General features: G+C 43.8%; 1 protein-coding gene across 1 annotated transcript in view; it reads right to left on the bottom strand.

The window, feature by feature from the left end:
- Nucleotides 1-706: 706 nt before the first annotated feature.
- oca2 (oculocutaneous albinism II) overlaps nt 707-21,958 on the bottom strand; it is a 72,626-nt gene continuing 51,374 nt past the window's right edge. Inside the window, exons 21-23 of the mRNA XM_085447988.1 lie at nt 19,668-19,761; nt 9,694-9,787; nt 707-1,522 (exon numbers count right to left, since the gene is read on the bottom strand). Coding sequence (XP_085304114.1) covers nt 1,435-1,522; nt 9,694-9,787; nt 19,668-19,761 — 276 coding nt within the window. The 3' untranslated portion in view covers nt 707-1,434. The remainder of the gene's footprint in view (nt 1,523-9,693; nt 9,788-19,667; nt 19,762-21,958) is intronic.

The following is a 21,958-nucleotide window of genomic DNA, read 5'->3' as shown; positions in this document are numbered from 1 at the left end:
GCTGTGAATGTAGCTCGAGAGAGTCAGTCTAACTGAAGAGCCAGAAAGCATTTCCCACACAGAAACAAGAAACGCAGTTTGTTTTCTACTGTACCAAAACCCTTCCTCTTCTTCATTCAGCTGCTTCTTTTCAGGTGTCGCCACATCTGCACATCTGAGCATCTGCTTCTATCTCACCCTATCCCTAGCATCCTCCTCTGTCACACCAATCATCTGCATGTTCTCTTAACTACATCCACGAATCTTCACCCTCTCCTCTTTGTGTTCAGCAAACAGTAGCAGTTTGCGGTGGCACCCTGATCAACTAACGATTGATTAGGGAATCACATTCTTCATGAGCTGCACGTTTGACTTGGCAAAGATTCTGTCCCGGATCCCATTTATCTGGGCTTGGGACCGACACTAGGAGTACACTGGCTTGTGCAGGTTTTGGGCTTATCCAAGGAACTTCAGGGTTTACTCTGCTAAGTAGGTGGTTCACTTACCAGACTATATCGCCATAGTACCTTTTGGAGCTGGTTAGGTTCCAGATTAGGGATCAACAGTCAATCCTCTGGAAAATAGCATCACCATTCCTGGAAGGTCTTTTGACCTCTGGCTGCAGAATAGACGAGTCTAAAGTTTTTCAATAGTGTCTAAAGTCTGTGTTTCCCTGATGAGCATCTGTAATAAATATAAATTCTTACACGCAAATTTATTCCTCGATTTATTTTTTCGTTCTCCTTTTGGCTGTTCAGGATGTTGGGCTGTACAACGCATACAGAAAAACAGATAAAGTAAGAAGATGCTGTTCAGTGCATTGAGAGCATTTACATGATGAATATGATTGCTGAAATAAATCAGTGAGTTTACATGTACACAATCCACTAGGTGGTATACAATGCTTCGACCACAGTCTACAACTGCTTTCTTGTCTCATCGGTTCTTTGCAGTTAAATTGATGCTGCCTTTGACACAAACCATTAGAAAATCCCTTTCACTGGATCTTGTTGTAAATATAAACAGAAGTTTGGTAAACCACTGGTGTAATGTTCGTGATTGGTTTTCTAAACAGGCCACTTTTTTCTTTTTTTGTTTCTTTTTTGTCTGTTTCCAAAAGAACGGACAGTCTAACATCAGCGAGCACACCTTCAAATGCTTACACTAGTTATTTTACCCTGTGAAGCCATAGCACCATGTACACCATAATGGACTGGTGACATTTTTGTTTCAGAAATTTCTTGCATTTTGGTCAAAGCTCAGATAAATCTGGTCCCTGATGGTCTACACTTTACTCAAAGACACCACTTTTCCGTGCTTTGAAAAATATGGCTGCAATGCTTCATATAATGCCGGTAAACTGAGCAGTCAGGTTACACATCACGTTACAGTGAACTCAGACTCTTGGAGGAGTGGTCACACAGTTTCTTTGGATTTCTGTGCAGCAGGTACAGTTCACATGTTCCATCCCAGTCCGATGTGCGTGGCCAGCAGGTAGCACATGCCGATCATGCATGTCATTATCATCATGGGGAATCCCAGCCTGTACAAAACAAGAGAAGAGCAAGTTAGTTGCAATGATCAGCACTTCAGTCAGGATTATTGGAATAAAAAGATTTACGGGCTGCAGTAACCTGCATGTGGGGGCCTGTCTCTGATCAGGGCATATACAGAAAGTCAGAAACAGCAATAAAGGAGGAGCAGGGGGACAGGTGGGTTGTCAAGTGGCTTGCAGATGTGCCCTAGATTAGCCATTTGAATTAACAGGATAGTATGAATTGTCCTGGACTAGATCTATGCTTCACTTGTTTTCTTTTGTTGAGATAAATATAGTTAGCCACTCAGAAAAGTCACAGAGCTCAACCTCCACCAATATGACCATTTTAAGGAAAATTATTTGGAGTCTCACCAAATGCTCCCTCTGTCCACCAACTCTTGTGTAATTTGTCTCTTGCCTTGGAGAAGGAGCTGGTTGGCAGTGTTTTTGTAGTTGTTGTCATCATCTTAAAATGTATTCATTGTTCCCATCAGTGTGTGTCTTCTATTATTTTGCTATTGTTGCATGATTCAATGGAAGCTGTTAGTTTAGCAGGAACGTAAGCTCCAGTACACACAGAAAAAGAAGTCAAGAAATGTTGTTTACTACTTTTATTATTTTCTACTATATACCTTTCACTCTTACTGAAGCAAACAGCAATTTGCTTCAATAAGTGTAAAGCATCGTGTAATGTCACATGAAGTCATAGCTTCCATTTATATTTATCCTGGTTTATTCTCTCAAATTTCTCCTTTAAAAAAATATATTACCAAAAATGGCATTAAAAAAATCCTGGCACTAAAGCTAGGTTTGAAAAAGTAATAAAAGACCTTTATCTTACAGGGATTTTTCTTCTCTTTATTATCACCTCTCTTTGTGAGAGACATATTTTGACCTTTGGCAGCCACAGACAGTCCAACTCCTCATATAAAGAAAACCAAATTATTGCAAAATCCAGTCTTATTGATGTGTGACACTTTGCTGAGCTCCACAACTTACTCTGTCTTCACTCAGCCTGCAGCACAGGGAGGTCAGAGCTGCACAGCCGCTCAGAGCCGTTAAAAATTCAGCGTCTTGATCAAGGACACATCAGCCTGCAGATGAAGGCTTGTCTTCCTGCACGCTAAAGCTAGCAGATGCTCCGAGACATGCACATTGCGTACAACGGAACAATCTAAAAAGTCCTCGGCTGCATGCACACATCTAATTAGTCCAAAGTTGTTTATTGAAACAGAAATGGCTTCACATGGTGACATTTTTAAAGGCCAGCTTTCTTCTGAATGTAATGACTGAAATGTAGTCCCCTGGATGAAGCATTGGTGGTGACTGCTGCCATGTATGTTTCTGCTTCTCACCCCTGAATTAGTCTCCTTAATTAAAATGTGTCCTTAGATGACTCCTGAACTGCAGATGGCTCGTGTTTGGATGTCTACCATGTCCTATATGGACACATGGCAGCTCCGAGGGCCAGAGATCTGTTCATCCTCACTCTGTGCCACGGATCACTTTGGAGGACAAAAACTGCATGTATATTCAGCGTGCCAGCCATCAGTCTTCATCAAAGCAGAAAAGGACTAATTAAGACTAAAAAATAAGAGAACATATCATTAAAATATCATTGAGAGCAGATGTTGCTCTCACTCTGACAGCCTGAAGAGAAAAAGTTTGGGCCAAATCAGCCTGGAAAAAAAACATAAACATACAGCTGCTATATTATCTGTGTTAATCTTTATATTAGGATTAAAGACAAAATGACGACAGTTCATTCAAATGCAATTATTATGACGATAAACATTATATTTGGCTTACGTGTGGTTTTATGTGTATAAAGCACACAGATGCTTATATGAAATGGCAAGGTTAACCGTGCAAGTCTGATTGTCAGTGAGACAAAAGGTTACCTGTCTCTTTGCTGTGTGTATTTTCAGTTAACCTGGACATGACCTCTTCTTAGAGGATCTCAAGGAACTGAGATGACCATTTGGGTTCAGAATGAGTATCTGATGATCACTGCAGCTGCCCACAACTTTGTTTTCTTTTTCATTTTCTTATGTTTAGCTGCCTTTACGGGTCACTACGGTAGTCATATATGGTTGTCTGCTGAAGGCCAAGGCTTTTAAAGTTCTCATCAGAGAATTATCTTCCTCTGATGATGCAACTCAGAGAGGTGACACTGACCTTCAGCAGCTCATCAACCAGTTTGCCCATGCCTGCAGTGAGTCTGGGCTGGCTATCAGCATCAAGAAAACCAACAAAATGACTGATTATTTTAGCTGTTTGGGTTCTGTCGTCGCCAGCAGCAGCCTATAGTATCATTTACTAGGCAAAAAGACAAACAAGAGAGTGTGGGAGATCAAAAGAATCACCTAGAACCATTTCACCTTCACTGCCTACAGCAAATAGTCGCTAACATAACTGTGCTTAAACAAGCCAGCTCTCAGAGCATGCTTCTCCACCTCCTGTCAGTGTCGATCGGAGCCTATCTCGATCGACACGAACATCAGGTGTGTGTGCGCGTGTGCGCGTGTGAGTCAATGCAATATAAATATTTGCCAGTTCATCTACTGATTGAAATGAGACAGCTACCATCTATTTCCTGTTCTGTTCAAAAGCGTCTGGATGCATTTCTCTCTACCGAGATGGGTTTTGTTTTTATCCTAAAAGGGTACATTTTGTCAATTTAAGCTTTTTTTTTTGTTTCTTTGTTTTATATGTCCTCTTATAAATACAATATGGGGTTATGAGATTTGTAAATCATTGTGTTCTGTTTTTACCTGTTTTATACAGTGTCTCTACTTCGTAGGATCTGGGTTTATATGTGTAAGTGCCTGTGTGAAAACTGCAGTCAGTGTACCATGTCTGCTGCTCAAACTAAATTATGAGGTTTCCAGTGAATATGCTTGCAGAAATGGCAAATAAGTACTTGGACTGAAGAATATTAAGACTTTATAGGCACTTCAGCACTTTCATGATTTTAAGACATTCTGCATTTTAAGTGTAACAAAAAAACAGTTTCAAAGTTTCTCAACTGAGTCATAATGGTCATTGTCATTTTTGAGTGATTATCATTATTTACGCATCAGTAGCAAAAGTGGGGGAACTGTGAAGAAAAGATGAAAATAATATAAGATTTACTAAAAAGATTTTAGATAATATATATTAAGTTTAGAATTTATAATTTTCTTTTTTCTGATAATAAGTAAATAAGTAAAAGATCTACAGAAGAAAGCATCTTCTGTAGTACTGGTATCACATCTCTAAACTTTCAGTATGGTGAATGTCTTTTCTCTAGAAGGTGTAAGCATTTTGCAGTAGTAACATTCTTAGTTTCCTAACCAAACGTTCTTCATTTTCATGCACCTGAAAGGAACGGTCTTTTTCTTTTCTTGTCTACCATCGCCAGACACTGCTAGTTACTGTGGTGACCTAATCAGATGAAAAGCACCACCTTCAAGACACTGAAAACTCTGACTTCAGGCTCAACATATTTCAATAACCTATTAGTCTGTTTTCCTGTTGGCCCCCCAGCTCACCAGTGGTCCCTTCCAAGATTTAGATCACCATGTGGCGCTCTCAATCTTGGGGTTGAACTGCAGCTGCAGCTGCCAGAGTAGAGCCAGAGCCAAAGAAAATAGTTCCTTTTCAGTGCTCCATAGAATGCCTTTCACCTTATTTTCCATATATTAATAAAGAGTTTCCTAAGTCCAGTCCTTTCTCATCAATTTAGGTTTTTGCACATGACAGTTTGCAATCAAGCCGTGGTAGATCTGCTGCATGAAATTCTGTCCTGATTAAACAAAGGCAAAAGCAGCCGATGATCTGTGTTGAATTTGTTGATTAAAATGGAAGCTCTCACAGGTTTTATTAGCAAGCCAAACACACAAAACGTTTAGTGTAGCTGTCAATATGCACCCCGACAGCTACTGGAAATAATATTGTGCAAAAAGATGCAAAGTGGTTAATGCTACCTATTTTGTGCAGAGGTCAGCATCCTCATATGTTGATGAACCACAGAGAAGGCATGGAATAGAACAGGTCTGTCAGTGCTCTGAAGCACCTCCAGACTGGACAGTAACGCAGCATTCAGCTGCACAGATGTAGGGCCATTTGGTGTTTATATTGATTTGTAATGTGAGAATTCAGTTCTTTGACTACACTGCTCGGTTTCTGTTAATACCACATGCTTTTCATTTAAACTACACTATAATCACATATTGCTTGTGGGAAAAATGAGCCTGTCTGGCTGTTATCGCTGTCAGACAGCCTGAGGTCACCTCTGCATGAGTGAATCCCTTTCTACGGAGCAATACCTATTTCCCGATCACAGGCACATCATGAGGGGACACGGGGCACATGAAAAAGACACCACAATATACCACAGAGAGGAGCAGGGTTCACCTTGTCTAAAAATCCCCATCAAACCTTGTGATCTCACACAATGACTTAATTGCATATGATGGGAGCTCTTTGAAAGTCCTGATGCAATCTCAAAGACTCTTTAGATAAACCAATGGGCCGCGCTTCTCTGACTGTGGAGGCTGTAGGACAGAGAGAGCAGCGCTGCTCCCCTGTGATAATGGTTGACCTGTTCTATTCAATGAGCACAAAAAGCACACTGGTGCAGTGTTTAAGCTGTGAAGCGGTACACAAAAAAACCTCCAAAAATATGTATGAGCGTGATTGCAGTGTTTATTAGAAATAAAGCTAAAACACCTGCCTCTGTAGTGCAGAGGCAGCTTTTCTGTATAGATTTCCTGCAGGTGACTGTACATGAGCAACATGTGGTCCAAAAGAACAAGACACTCTGAAGCACCTTACATTGTCTAATGTCATTTGTTTTTGTGTCTCAAAACTGTAGCAATTTGCTACATTGATAGGCATTTACAAGTACATTTTGCAGTGGGTCTATTCTAGAGTGCTTGTAATGCCACGGGTGCATTACAAGCACCCGTGGCAGTTTCTATTCAACCGACCAACATACAGAGCTGTTACTTTAGTGATGCACTTTAGGTTAATGGTTTGTGGCGAGGTGGATGATAAGGGCCTTGAGGCACGAAGGAAGCAACAGGGACCATGCTAACTGCTGAGCTATTCGAGGCTACTCATTTTCCTTTGTGATGGCTTATCAAAAAGGCATTTGTGCCCCCGTGGGCTCATCTGGCCCCTGAATTCATCCTCCTGATACAGCACTAGTCAATCCCAGCTGCCCAGACTTCGCTCCCCCTTTCCTGTCTCTCTGAACAGCAGTGACCCTTGCCACAGACATCCAATTACAGACAGTGCTTCAGCCAAGAGCAATGCTCCTGTCCAATAACTGTAAACACAGCTAGAGCGGGAGAGAAGTAGAGCTGACAGGTTGCAACTGTTCCCCTCCATTTCAATGAAATCCTTTGCAGACAGACGTCCCAGAGTCTTTTTAGTGCACTAAGAAATTTGTCAACGAGCTTTAACCAACTCTGACACATTTTCCACCAATTACTTCATTGGCTTTAGCGGCGTGTCAGAGCCAACTGAGCAGGTAACGAAGGCTGAAAAAGTAATGGTGGAATTTTCTTAATGCCAAAGGTCACCTGAAGTTGTTCTTTTTCTTCTCAGCCACAGTCTCATTAGCTGTAAATAGGAATATCAATGAAGCAACCTGCTACAGATCAGATTACAATATTAAAACGTAGTAGTAACATAGTAACATATCCTGTAGCTTAGGTATGTGGGAAGTACAATACTTCTGCAAGTCTTTAGAATAAATTACAACTCACTGAAAACAACAAATTGAGCATAGCATTAGTTGAGTTAGGCCACAAAGTCACAATCCTGGCTGATCAGCTGAGCTGATTAGGGTGTGCCTTTCAGAGTGATGCTGTGCACAGTGTAGACTTAAGGACCCAAAATGCTGAACGCAGGAGGATTCCAACAGAAAGCTGATAGTAAAATCCACAAGGTAACAAAAAGTCCAAATACAAGAGAAAATAGACAGTGTAGACAGCAAGGCAAATACGAGGAGCCAGAGAATTTAAACAAAAGGTGAACAGGACAGCACAGAAGAAAACACACACACACACACACACACACACACACACACACACACACACACACACACACAGGAACATAACAGTACAAAGAGGAAGTCTATTTATGGCCCTTGGTCTATTGATTGGAATGAGGGAAAATGGGCGAAGAATTACAACGAGGTGAAGACACACAGGATAATCACTCAAGGGGAAGCAAAACCACACAGGGAATTGAAGAAAACTTTCACAGTAAAACAAGAGACCGGTACATGAAAACTAACTTCTAACAAAATATCAGACCAGGGAACACACTACAACAGAGGAAGACAATGGGAAATGTAGGAGCCATTCTTGGGTTAATACCTTATGTGGTCACTAGAGGTCACCTTTTTCTGTTTTGATTATGTAATGTAAAGGTATTTAAGGTAGACGCACGTAATCGGCGTCAGGTGTGTCATTGAGAAGGCAAACAGTTTGTGACGTTGCGCTGTTATGCTAAGTCGATACAGAATAAAGACCAAAAAGGACAAGATACATACTGCTGGAGTTATTGGACTGTGAACTTAATTCATGCATACCAGTGACATCACGTCACCCCCGTTAACGACCACCTCAGTGGCTTCAAGCGTAGGCTTAGCCTCTACAGGAAACATCTGAGAACTAAAAGCTAGAACATTTGGTTGGTCCCTGTGGACCTATCCCTGACTCCTCCGGTCCACATCCTTTGGGCATTTAATGGTGTGAGAATGTGTGTGTGTGAATACTAGAAAGTACTGAGTAGAAGGCATTAATAAGTTCCAATCAATTTAGCATTTTCCTTAAAATCAAGCCAGGATTACACAACTTAAACAACTGCAGCATCTGCAAACCTCTTAGCAACCCATCTCTTCCTCAGCTCCTCCTTTTTATATCACAGAATTTTATCGCTGTTATATGATGAAGCCCAGTCTGTTCTGTCTGGGGGTGCTCGGTCCTGCTCTCCTCGTCTCCAGATTTTCACATGGAAGGACTGGGAATGGGAACATCAATGTTCTTTAGACTACAAACTGAAATGTCACCTTCACGGCGGCGCTTCAGAAAATGTTAGGTGGTAAGTATAGATAGAATATCAGTATAAATGTTGTCTGTGATTGATATGATGAAAGCACTGTCACTCCATCCAGTGAAAACACTTTCAGATCTTTGATGACAATAATCTACAGTAAGCCACAGACACCGCATTCAGTCATAAGTGTCACAAGTTTAATGTTAAATCAAGTCTCTGTTCAAATCTGTTACACAAATCCCAAAAGAAATCCTCTGACTTTGTCTCTTTTCAACCCTCACGGGCATTACATTTCCACTGTTCCTAAATAAAATAGCGATGCAGTTCCAACCCAATGGCATATCAAGTCTAATCAGACTCATATTCATGCTTTTTTTCAACATAACTGACCCCTTCGGCTTCTCCAACATGCAAACCATAAAGCGTGTCTGACTGCTGTGTCGCCAGGGTGCAAATTATCAGTGAGCAGGTGGCAACCTGATAGGAAGCCTGCTGACCATCCAGCCTGCGATATAACCACATTTTCTGCCATTCATTCGACTTTTTTTCTTGTAACCACCCTAGAGTTCTGAAATCAGGCTCCACGGTTGGACGGTTTCACTCAGTATCAGTTCAATCAGTCACACATATGTTACACTGTTTATGCCTCTTTCATGGTTCAGCGTGACTGGGGGACTTCTATTTCTGTCGACATGAGAGAATATTGCTGCAGGTTGACTTCCTCCACACTCACTGTAGTAAACATTTCTCTACAGGGTCACTGAAGAGGACACAGACTCAAATCACTGCTTGCACTACATAACAAACCCGTGCGTGTCGTGTTGTTTCCTGGAGTCTGCTCACAGAACGCTGCACCTGCTGCACAAAGACAAACTAAACGTGTTCTGTCACATGATACTCAGTGCGACACGTTTTCTCTAAATGTTCTCAGGCTATTCATACACACTGTTGGCAATTTCTAATGAAACATATGATGGACATAAATGTGTAAGTAGCCCCTCAGGCTGAATAGCCTATCGTATTTCAGCACCACAAACCAAGAACAGAGGAACTTTTCAAACTTGCTGTTTATGACCTCTTTGTGCATGGGACTGCTTCGTGCTGTTAATGGCGCCTTTGCTTACTTGAAGAACTCCATGAAGGAAAAGCCATATCCATGTTGCTCAGCGATGCCTGCACACACAACGTTGGCTGATGCTCCTATCAATGTGCCATTTCCTAAACAGAAAAGAGAAAAAAGTCAGAGAAAACTTTTCTTTAATGTCAGGTGTGTTTCCAGAACCACTAAAAACTGTAATTAAACCTATACTGAAAAAGGACAATCTTGACAAGACACAAATGAGCAACTGCAGGCCGATCTCCCATTTTTAAGTAAGATCATTGAAAAAGCAGTTTCTCAACAGCTCAGTTACTTCTTAAAACAGAATAACTGCTATGATGCCTTCCAGTCAGGTTTTAGACAGAGCCACCGCACTGAAACCGCTCTGACCAAAGTGTTTAATGACATATGTCTGAATACAGACAGTGGAAAAATGTCAGTCTTAGTTTTGCTGGATCTCAGTGCAGCATTTGATACAGTTGACCACAACATATTACTCAAACGACTGGAGAACTGGCCAGGTCTTTCAGGAACTGTACTAAACTGGTTCAAAACATACTTAGAAAACAGGAAATACTTTGTATCAATAGGTAACTTCACATCTGAGCAGACAAGTATCACATGTGGAGTCCCCCAAGGTTCCATCTTGGGACCCCATCTGTTTAACATTTACATGTCCCCACTGGCACAGATTATAAAGAACAACAAAATAAACTATCATAGCTATGCAGATGACACACAAATATATATCAGGCCCTGTACAGGCTCTTGGTAAATGCACTGAGGAAATTAATGACTGGTTGTGCCACAATTTTCTCCAGCTAAACAAAACTGAAGTAATAGTCTTTGGAGCCAAAGAAAAACGATTACAGGTCACCAGAGAACTTCAATCTATACACCTAAAAACCACAAACCAGGCGAGAAATTTGGGTGTAGTGATGGATGCAGACCTAAACTTAGAAAAACACATTAAGACAATAACAAAGTCAGCTTACTATCACCTCAAGAATATTTCAAGGATAAAAGATCTGATGTCTCAACAGGACCTGGAAAGACTAGTCTATGCATTCATCTTTAGTAGGCTTGATTACTGTAACAGCATCTTTACAGGTCTACCTAAAAAATCAGTCAGACATCTACAGCTCATTGAGAACTCTGCTGCTCGAGTCCTCACTAAGACCAAAAAAGTGGACCACATCAGTCCAGCTCTGAGGTCTTTATGTAACCCAGTGTTAATTTGGTTATCTGATATTGTGTGATATTCAGTATATATGTATATACCTATATTGGGTGTTATAAAATGTTCTTCAATGATTTTGAGTTTTTTTTTTTATTGCTATTGGTTTGCGGCTGCTTTACGACAGTCGACTGTGGTAGTACATCCTAGCGGGAGGGGCTATGAGCTCACGTGGCTTGTAGCTGTGCCAGAGAGCAAGCTGGGGTGAGCTAGCGGGGAATATCGCCTTCTGCAGTAGCCTTGAAAAGGACTATTGTTCGTTCTCCTGCCAGACGCTTCGCTGCTGTGCTGCCTTACTGCTGTGCTGCCTCGCTGCTGTGCTGCCTTACTACTGTGCTGCCTTACTGGTGCCATTAAAGGACAAGCGGCCGCCATCCCTTCATCCATCCGGACCTTGATTATTTGGACCGAAGTACTCACACACACGCCCGCACTCAGTGCCATACACTCTCTTTATTTTGCTGGCCAGCTAATACCATTTGGTTTTTTTTTTGGTTTTTTTGTTTGCATTCACAAAGACTATCCAAAGACATTTTGGTTATTGTCAAATAGACACTCTCTGATTACGGACTGAGGAGGTTGTGGTGTTACAACCCCAGGACTGAGAAAAAGGACTCTTTACATAATATATTCACTTGTCTCCTGGTTAGGAAAAGTGACTATTGATGGAAATATTTTTCTTCTTCTTGTCTTTGTTTACATTGTATCCCAGAGAAGTTTTAAGTTGTTCAGGTTGAAACATTTGCATTTAAAGTCGGTTAAGTTTCCTTTGATATATCAGTGTCAAGCTGATGTTTAAGAGGGTATGTTAAGGACAGATGTGCTCCAGTCCATCAATCCTTTAAAGTGCTGGACACCGATGGTAAATTGCCATCAGACCCTAAATAAATTGTCCTCTGCTGTTATCCATATTGCTTCACTCATTCTTTGGTGAGTAGACGTATTGGTTACAACTAAGAGTAGTAGGAAAAAAATTGGCGCCCGAACAGGGACTGGAGCGCATCACTAACTTTATCCTGAAGCACATGCACAGACATCTGTGAATTCATCTACTGCTTTGCAGAGAGAGACAATGGAGTTTTGTGACAGGTATGGTTTTGATCCAGAGTACACTGTTTTGTTAAAAGGGGCTAAAGCCGAGATTAAACTACAAGAGGTGCAAAGAGCATTCGCTTTGCTGGATCACGTTGTCAAAATTCAACAAATAGATAGTCTCCCTGACACTATTTTGTGTCAGTTCATGGAGTGCATTACCCCAATGCTCTTAGATGGAGAACATTCAGCAGATGGGGAGTGTTGGGAGGTTATTCAGATAGATGAGTACTGTCCTCAGGGACCTGGCAGTTTTCACCTGGCGCATGATGTGGTCCCCCTCGCTCGAGCAATTGATGATGTGACTGCTAGTTTCAGAGAACAAGTAAACGAACTGGCATTAGCATATAATGTGAGCCCCATGACTTTAAATCAGGCTGCAGTGAGCCACATGTGTGGGAAAAATGATACATATAAGGGGTTAGCTACCTCAACTCCTGCCTTGGGAGTTAAAACTCAGTCCACACCAGGTCCCAGGTCAACTGCCGCCTGTGATGATGGCCATGTGCCCAAGGCTAAACAGGCACTTGATGCGGACTCCCTGCTTGTTGATCCTTTGCCAGCGGAGGTTCAGAGAGTCATTGTGGAGCACATTGTAAAACATGACTCGCCCATGCACACTCCCTCTGGTTTTGAGCTCCGCTCATTTTCAGGAAACTCTCCAAAACCCCCTAATGAGGTAGAGTACAGGGTATGGCGACTTAGAGCTAAACAGGTACTAAATGACTCTACCCTTTCCGAAGGGCAGCAGCGCCGTGTTTTCCTCGATAGCTTGGCTAGCCCTGCTTTGAATGTGGCCCTTTCTATTGGGTCTCAAGCATCACCAAAAGACTATCTCGATGAGCTTGACAAGGCTTATGGCAATGTCACTGGAGGTGAAGAGCTGTATATCCAGTACCTAGAGACTCATCAGAATAGTGGAGAAAAGGCATCTGATTACTTGCGCCGACTCCAGACGTTGCTGCAGGAGGTAGTTGACGGTAATGGCATACCTAGAAGTGATTTTGATGTTCAGCTACTAAAGCAGTTCCTCAGAGGTTGCTGGGATGACTCTCTAATTGCCACTCTGCATCTAAAAGAAATAGTGGGATCTGCACATCATGTTATTCCCACTTTCTCAGAGCTGCTTTTTAAAATCAGAACGCATGAGAAAGAGAGTCAGTTAAAAGAAATGCGCAGGAGACGTTACATGAGCGGCACCTCAACTAAAGTGCAGGCTCGAACACTCGTAGCCACAGATGACGGCAGGCATTCTGGCACACCTCCCACAGCGCTGGATGCTTGTACCAGAGAGCAACTGGAGGAAAAGAAAAAAAAAAGAGGAGTGGAGGAAGTATGTTCGCCCCCTTGTACATGCTTATAACTGTACAAAACATGACGCAACTGGAGAAGCGCCCTTCCTTCTGATGTTTGGTAGAGAGCCACGCCTTCCGATTGATCTCTGTTTTGGACATAGTCCACGTGGCCACAGCACCAGAACACATATTCAGTATGTACGAGAACTAAAGAGTAGGCTGAAGTATGCATACGACCTAGCCTCAAGAAATGCTGAGAAGAGACAATTGTTGAACAAAAGACGCTGGGATGCTAAGGTTACTGCCCTTCCATTGGAAGTGGGTGACAGAGTCCTGGTAAGGAATCTGAGCCTAAGAAAGAAACACAAAATCTCTGATAAGTGGGAGCCTATTGTGCACATCGTTGTTAAGCAGACGGATGAGTCTATCCCGGTTTATGTGATTAGGCCAGAGGATGCAGAGGGCAGAGAGCGAGTTCTGCATCGTGACATGCTTCTTCCCTGTGGGTTCCTACCGGTTAACCTGCAATGTGACAGTCAGGATGTGCTAACCAGTTCGGTTCAACCTCTCATGAGAGTGGATGCAGGGAGCAACACAGAAGAAACTCGGCTGGAGGAGGAGTTTGGGCAAGACGAGGAAATAAACTTTACATCCAGCCAATTTCCTGACAATGACTTGTTGGCGGATCAAAGGCATGTTCTGGGAGAACAGGAGGCGTCCCAGCCACAGTATCCTCTGAATCCTGGGGCACCTGAATTCATTGTAGATCTGACAGGATCGGAGACAGCAAACGATGAGGAGGTGCTCAGCCCAGCCCCAACATGTGGTAGGCCACAAAGGAGGAGAGTGCCACCGGCTTATCTCAGTGACTATCAGGTCGGCTACAAAGTCGATTGTAAGCATCACAGTTTCAATGTGCCGATGACACTTGCATTGCTCAATAACTTTTTCCTGTCATTACAACAACAGATTGCTGGGTTAGTGCAATCTCTGTCGGGTGATAGTGACGGGGACGTCACACTTTAAGCAGGGGTGGATGTAACCCAGTGTTAATTTGGTTATCTGATATTGTGTGATATTCAGTATATATGTACAGTGGGGCAAAAAAGTATTTAGTCAGCCACCGATTGTGCAAGTTCCCCCACTTAAAATGATGACAGAGGTCAGTAATTTGCACCAGAGGTACACTTCAACTGTGAGAGACAGAATGTGAAAAAAAAATCCATGAATCCACATGGTAGGATTTGTAAAGAATTTATTCGTAAATTAGGGTGGAAAATAAGTATTTGGTCACCTCAAACAAGGAAAATCTCTGGCTCTCACAGACCTGTAACGTCTTCTGTAAGAAGCTTTTCTGTCCCCCACTCGTTACCTGTATGAATGGCACCTGTTTGAACTCATCATCTGTATAAAAGACACCTGTCCACAGCCTCAAACAGTCAGACTCCAAACTCCGCTATGGCCAAGACCAAAGAGCTTTCGAAGGACACCAGGAAAAGTATTGTAGACCTGCACCAGACTGGGAAGAGTGAATCTACAATAGGCAAGCAGCTTGGTGTGAAAAAATCAACTGTGGGAGCAATCATCAGAAAATGGAAGACATACAAGACCACTGATAATCTCCCTCGATCTGGGGCTCCACGCAAGATCTCATCCCGTGGGGTCAAAATGATCATGAGAACGGTGAGCAAAGATCCCAGAACCACACGGGGGGACCTGGTGAATGACCTGCAGAGAGCTGGGACCAAAGTAACAAAGGTCACCATCAGTAACACACTACAACGGCAGGGAATCAAATCCCGCAGTGCCAGACGTGTTCCGCTGCTGAAGCCAGTGCATGTCCAGGCCCGTCTGAAGTTTGCCAGAGAGCACATGGATGATACAGCAGAGGATTGGGAGAATGTCATGTGGTCAGATGAAACCAAAGTAGAACTTTTTGGTATAAACTCAACTCGTCGTGTTTGGAGGAAGAAGAATACTGAGTTGCATCCCAAGAACACCATACCTACTGTGAAGCATGGGGGTGGAAACATCATGCTATGGGGCTGTTTTTCTGCCAAGGGGACAGGACGACTGATCCGTGTTAAGGACAGAATGAATGGGGCCATGTATCGTGAGATTTTGAGCCAAAACCTCCTTCCATCAGTGAGAACTTTGAAGATGAAACGAGGCTGGGTCTTCCAACATGACAATGATCCAAAACACACCGCCCGGGCAACAAAGGAGTGGCTCCGTAAGAAGCATTTGAAAGTCCTGGAGTGGCCTAGCCAGTCTCCAGACCTCAACCCCATAGAAAATCTGTGGCGGGAGTTGAAAGTCCGTGTTGCTCGGCGACAGCCCCAAAACATCACTGCTCTCGAGAAGATCTGCATGGAGGAATGGGCCAAAATACCAGCTACTGTGTGTGCAAACCTGGTAAAGACCTATAGTAAACGTTTGACCTCTGTTATTGCCAACAAAGGTTATGTTACAAAGTATTGAGTTGTATTTTTGCTATTGACCAAATACTTATTTTCCACCCTGATTTACAAATAAATTCTTTACAAATCCTACCATGTGGATTCATGGATTTTTTTTTCACATTCTGTCTCTCACAGTTGAAGTGTACCTCTGGTGCAAATTACTGACCTCTGTCATCATTTTAGGTGGGGGAACTTGCACAATCGGTGGCTGACTAAATACTTTTTTGCCCCACTGTATATACCTATATTGGGTGTTATAAAATGTTCTTCAATGATTTTGAGTTTTTTTTTTATTGCTATTGGTTTGCGGCTGCTTTACAACAGTCGACTGTGGTAGTACATCCTAGCGGGAGGGGCTATGAGCTCACGTGGCTTGTAGCTGTGCCAGAGAGCAAGCTGGGGTGAGCTAGCGGGGAATATCGCCTTCTGCAGTAGCCTTGAAAAGGACTATTGTTCGTTCTCCTGCCAGACGCTTCGCTGCTGTGCTGCCTTACTGCTGTGCTGCCTCGCTGCTGTGCTGCCTCGCTGCTGTGCTGCCTCGCTGCTGTGCTGCCTCGCTGCTGTGCTGCCTTACTGCTGTGCTGCCTCGCTGCTGTGCTGCCTTACTACTGTGCTGCCTTACTGGTGCCATTAAAGGACAAGCGGCCGCCATCCCTTCATCCATCCGGACCTTGATTATTTGGACCGAAGTACTCACACACACGCCCGCACTCAGTGCCATACACTCTCTTTATTTTGCTGGCCAGCTAATACCATTTGGTTTTTTTTTTGGTTTTTTTGTTTGCATTCACAAAGACTATCCAAAGACATTTTGGTTATTGTCAAATAGACACTCTCTGATTACGGACTGAGGAGGTTGTGGTGTTACAACCCCAGGACTGAGAAAAAGGACTCTTTACATAATATATTCACTTGTCTCCTGGTTAGGAAAAGTGACTATTGATGGAAATATTTTTCTTCTTCTTGTCTTTGTTTACATTGTATCCCAGAGAAGTTTTAAGTTGTTCAGGTTGAAACATTTGCATTTAAAGTCGGTTAAGTTTCCTTTGATATATCAGTGTCAAGCTGATGTTTAAGAGGGTATGTTAAGGACAGATGTGCTCCAGTCCATCAATCCTTTAAAGTGCTGGACACCGATGGTAAATTGCCATCAGACCCTAAATAAATTGTCCTCTGCTGTTATCCATATTGCTTCACTCATTCTTTGGTGAGTAGACGTATTGGTTACATTTACACTGGCTGCCTGTCCGTCAGAGGATAGACTTTAAAGTTCTGATGCTGGTCTATAAAGGTCTGAATGGTTTAGGACCAAAATACATCAGTGACCTCCTGACGCAGTATGAACCTTCCAGATCCCTCAGGTCATCTGGATCCGTTTTTTTATCAGTTCCCAGAGTCAGAACCAGACACAGAGAAGCTGCATTCAGCTTTTATGCTCCATATATCTGGAACAAACTCCCAGAAAGCCTCAGATCAGCTGAAACACTCAGTTTATTTAATTCTCAGCTGCATTTGAATAAAACACCAAATCCACACTTTTAAGCTTAAAATTCAAAACTTATATTTTAACTACTTGTCATGGTCTGGTTGGGCACCTGCAGGTCTCAGACAGCGGCTCCTCCTCCTTTAGGCGGAGTCCGGTTGCCCCTCCCTGGCTGACCACCTGTGAGCAATCGTGCCAGCGGTATATCAGACCTGCGCTCTCAACCACTCATCGCCTGAGTATCTCCTATTCTCAGCGATAGCACCCGGAGTGGAGATCTTGTTCCCCTCGCTCCCGTCCTCCTGGACCTGGGCCGCCAGCTGCTCACACAACGTGGCCTGCCGACCCACTGCTCACCTGCCTGCCTCCCCACGCCTCGACCGCTTCTGGGTTTTCCGCTCCACCTGTCCCCCCCCATCTGAAACCAAGTAAGGCAATTCAATTCAACTGCGGAGGATTATTGGTTGTCTGCTGGATCCCTCTGATCGTGATCTCCTCTTGTTCCAGTGCCCCGGCCCCTACCTAGTCCTGTTTCTACCTCCCCGCTGTCCCCGCTGTTCAGCCGTCTCCTAGAGGTGTCTAGGTCGCCCTCATTTTCACAGACTAATCCTACGCGCCACTAGTGTGGTGGCGTCGCTTTGTGTTTCACCTTTGTTTTCCTGTGGGCGGAAATAAATCATTTGTTTTCTGTCACCTCGCTTCCGGGTTGGTTTCTGCGCCTGTGTCCATCCCTGTTCCCTCGTGCCGTTGAGCCGTGACACTACTGATTTTATCTACTGTTTTTTTGTTTTGTGTCTTTTCTCTGTAATCAATTTTAAATCGTGCTTTTTATTGTTTTTGTTTTTTAATGTCTCTGTAAAGCACTTTGAATCACCTTGTTGTTGAATTGTGCTATATAAATAAACTTGCCTTGCCTAAACTGCTTTTTATTACTTCCCAGCAAACAGATAATGCTACAAAGCTGGACGCTCATATTAAACATGGCTAAAGTTGCAAATAAACAGGTCAGTGTCTCTGAAACGCTGCACTGTTTCACATCCTGTTTCAAAAACATTTTGTTTTCTATTCTTGGATCTGATTGGCATTAAATGGAGGGTCTCTCTTTGTACGGTTACAGAAGAAGCTCTGCTCTGATCACAGCACGCCCACCCACCTGCTCAGTCTGACTCAGAAATACTTCCATCAGTTTGCTTAAAAACATTTTTGGAGGTTGACCAGAAAAGAAAACTTGAAATACTATGCATTTCCTGAAGAAGTAGAGCCGTGGGTATTAGTTTTCTTTTTCTCAGAAAAAAAACAAAACAGCTAAAGACCAGAAAGTCAGCTTCTGCAATCAGAGCCCACTATGAAGGTGGATCTTTAGCTGATTAATGTTAGAAGATGATGATTTTTTTTTTATCTGTAAAGGGAAATGAAGACGAGTTAGAAAAGCACATTTCAGTGATGTGTAAATAACCAATCTCTGAAATGTTTGTCTTGTATTGACACTTGAAACAAATCTCTACTGTAACTACTGTTTCAGAATGGGAAATTATGTTTCTCAGTTGGTTTCCTCTACTGCTGCAAGAGGAAGACACACTGCACAGAACCATCACAGCCTGTTTGCAGAAGCTCAATAGAAGTAACAGGAACGTGTGCTTTTAAGGAAGAGAGACCATAAAGAGACAGGATGCTTGTTTTAGGAAGAGAGTGGAGCGAGTGGCTGCATCAGCGTTTAGTAGAAGATGAGTAAGGACTCGTGTTCAACTCGTGCAATGCTGCTCTAGAAGAACCCAATAATAAAAATATAGAGCTGAGCAAAACACAAGTTAACGTAAAGTATTTCATCATTATGAGCATGAGTACTTTACAGTCTTATAATACTGTTGATCACTTTTCTGACTTAATCTCATAAAGCATTGCTTTAACAGTCAGCACGCGTACCCATCCTGCAGTTCAATACTGCCCACATCTCAAAAGGTGTCAGTGTGAGGATGGAGCTTGGCAGGGGCAACATCACACTGCCAGTCGATAAAGACCTGTCACAGTGCAGTTGATTAAACTGAAACACTATGACAGCTCTCTCTCTCCATTTGTGTCCTTCCCATCGGAGCAGAGTCACAGTCGGATGAAGGGCTGGCCACTGGGGCGCAGAATGAGCCTGACTGAGGCGATCTCTGAGAGCCCTGAGGCTGCTCCCACAAAGAGCGCAGCCTGACCTCCCCGGGGAGCGACACAGCTGTACAAAGTGTGGCTGTCACCTGGAGCATATGTTGTCTTCTTCTGGCAGCCGTCATCAATAAAGATCCACACCTTTCAAACAGGGATAAACTATAAAGTCCCTGATGTCTGTGAGGGAGTCTGGAAGGCTGTTGTGTATTTTTCCCAAAACTGACATGCAATGCACTATTTTTATAATACAGCATATGAGGCCCAAGAAGCAATACTTACCACCCAGACAGGCTCCCATAGCCAAAGCAAAGATGAGCGGTTTAACTGGCAGGTTCACATCTGCATCCTGACTCAGGTTGATGAGAACAGGAATCTGCAGAGACAGATTTAAAATCATGAAAACAGCTCTTTCTTGAAATTTTACATACTCTGTTTTTAATATGGCGAAATGTTTTTTTTGCTTTTTTTAACTACAAGAAGGATGTATGTGTGTGTGTGTGTGTGTGTGTGTGTGTGTGTGTGTGTGTGTGTGTGTGTGTGTGTGTGTGTGTGTGTGTGTGTGTGTGTGTGTACATGTTTAGACACCTTTGTGAGGACAGAAAATTGGGATGTCACTATACTTGTGGGGACCAAGAGTCACCACGAGGCATTTTTGAGGTTCAAAATGTGGTTTTAGTGTCAGGGTTACAATTAGGTTATGTTTAGGCTAAAGGTTAGGCATTCATTTTTGATGTTTAGGGTAAGCGGCTAGGGAAAGCATTATGTCAATTAGATGTCCTCACTAAGATATGAAAGTGTGTGTGTGTGTGTGTGTGTGTGTGTGTGTGTGTGTGTGTGTGTGTGTGTGTGTGTGTGTGTGTGGTTATGACGCAAGTGCTATACAATAACATGTTTATGGACTCCATGATGAATAAAGCCTGACTGTTCTCCTTTTGGAAAAGTATTATTATTTCTCTGAATTCTTTCTAATACCCAGCAGGGGGCGACTTCTCCAATGTGAAAGTACATGTATATGAGTGTCATGACCCTGTGCCTTCTCGGCTGACTCTGTATGGCTACAAGTGTTTTTGTTGTGCTGCATCTCTCTCTCTCCCCTGCACTGCGCTCTACCGGGGCGGAGTCATGACGGCTCCAGCCCCTGGCTCGAACACCTGCAAGCAATCATATCACTCACTTCTTAAGGCGGCTGCTGAGAGTGCTTCCTCGCTGGATTATTGTGTAACACTCGTCAGTGTCATCACTTATCTGAGCTTCTGTCGTGCCACTACTTACCTGCCTTTCCTCTCTGTGCCAGGATTCTCGCCAGCCTGAGGACCGCCGTTGGTGAGCTAAAGCCGGAGTCCGAGCTACCTGAGCTTGAGTGGATTTTGTACATAGCCCTCTTCTTCCCGTGCCTGTGCTTCCCGGAGACCCTCTTCCTGTGCCCCCTCACCTGTATATATTCGCACCTGGTGTCTGTGTGTGTAAATAAAACGTGAACTTTAGTGACGGTCTGACTCCGAGTCCCTCCTGAGCCTGACAGAATAATCCAGCCATCGCTATGGACTCAGCAGACCCAGCAGCGACAGCCCCCATGTCTCTGGAGGAGCTTCTGCACCGACAGGAACAAATGCTAGTACGGCTCAGCGGAGACGTGGCGTCTCTAACTCAGGCCTTCGCCCAACGGATTCCACTGGCCGACGATCAGCCTCCTGCGGCTCCTCCCCAGGTAACACACGCTCCTGCCGTCACTGCAGCAGCCACAGCTACTCAGGCTGCTAGCGCGGTAGCTTCAGTAGCCTCCCCGGTTTCGCTGGATAAGCTTTTACCTTCACCTGAGGCTTTTTCTGGGGAGATGGGAAAATGTGCGGGATTTTTGTTGCAGTGTTCCATGCAGTTTCAATTACTGCCTCATGTTTTTGTTTCTGACGGGGTAAAGATCGCTTACGTCACCCAGCTCCTACGTGATCGAGCCCTGGCCTGGGCGCAGGCCCAGCTACAGGCTTGCCCCGGAATGTCTTATGATGACTTCCTGTCTCGCTTCAAGTCGGTGTTTGATAAAGGCTCTAGTACGGAGGCTGCTGGCTATCGTTTGATTAATCTGAAGCAAGGTAGGCGAAGCATGGCTGACTTTTCTGTTTTCTGGACTCTAGCTGCACAGACCAAATGGGGACCTGAGGCCCTGAAGACCACTCTGTTAAATAATATCCGCGAAGAGCTCAAGGATGAGATAATGATGCGGGAGCTTCCTGCTTCTCTAAATGCTTTGATGTCCCTGTGTATTCAGGTGGATGATCGCCTGCGGGCGCGCCAGAGCTCACGAAGACAGCAGTTTCGCGAGCCCCTGGCTTTTCGGGAGCCCCAACCCGACGCACGGGAGGCTAGAGCTTTTGGAACCGAGGAGGTACCTATGCAGCTGGGACGTTCTCGACTCACCCCTGCGGAGCGACAACGCCGGTTTTCCGCGGGTGAGTGTTTGTATTGCGGTCGCAAGGGGCATTACATCTCTGCCTGCCCGGCGCTGGCAAAAGGAGGCGCCCGCCAGTAATTGAGAGGGTACTGGTGGGCGACCTGTCCAGCAACAAGCCTCT

Source organism: Copadichromis virginalis, linkage group LG23 (genome assembly GCF_057382275.1).
Source record: "Copadichromis virginalis isolate Kocher_CV1m ecotype Utaka linkage group LG23, C_Virginalis_male_GT1.1, whole genome shotgun sequence".
Taxonomy (NCBI): domain Eukaryota; kingdom Metazoa; phylum Chordata; class Actinopteri; order Cichliformes; family Cichlidae; genus Copadichromis; species Copadichromis virginalis.
Note: the sequence above shows the minus strand (reverse complement) of the source record. Positions and strands in the feature narration are given on the sequence as shown.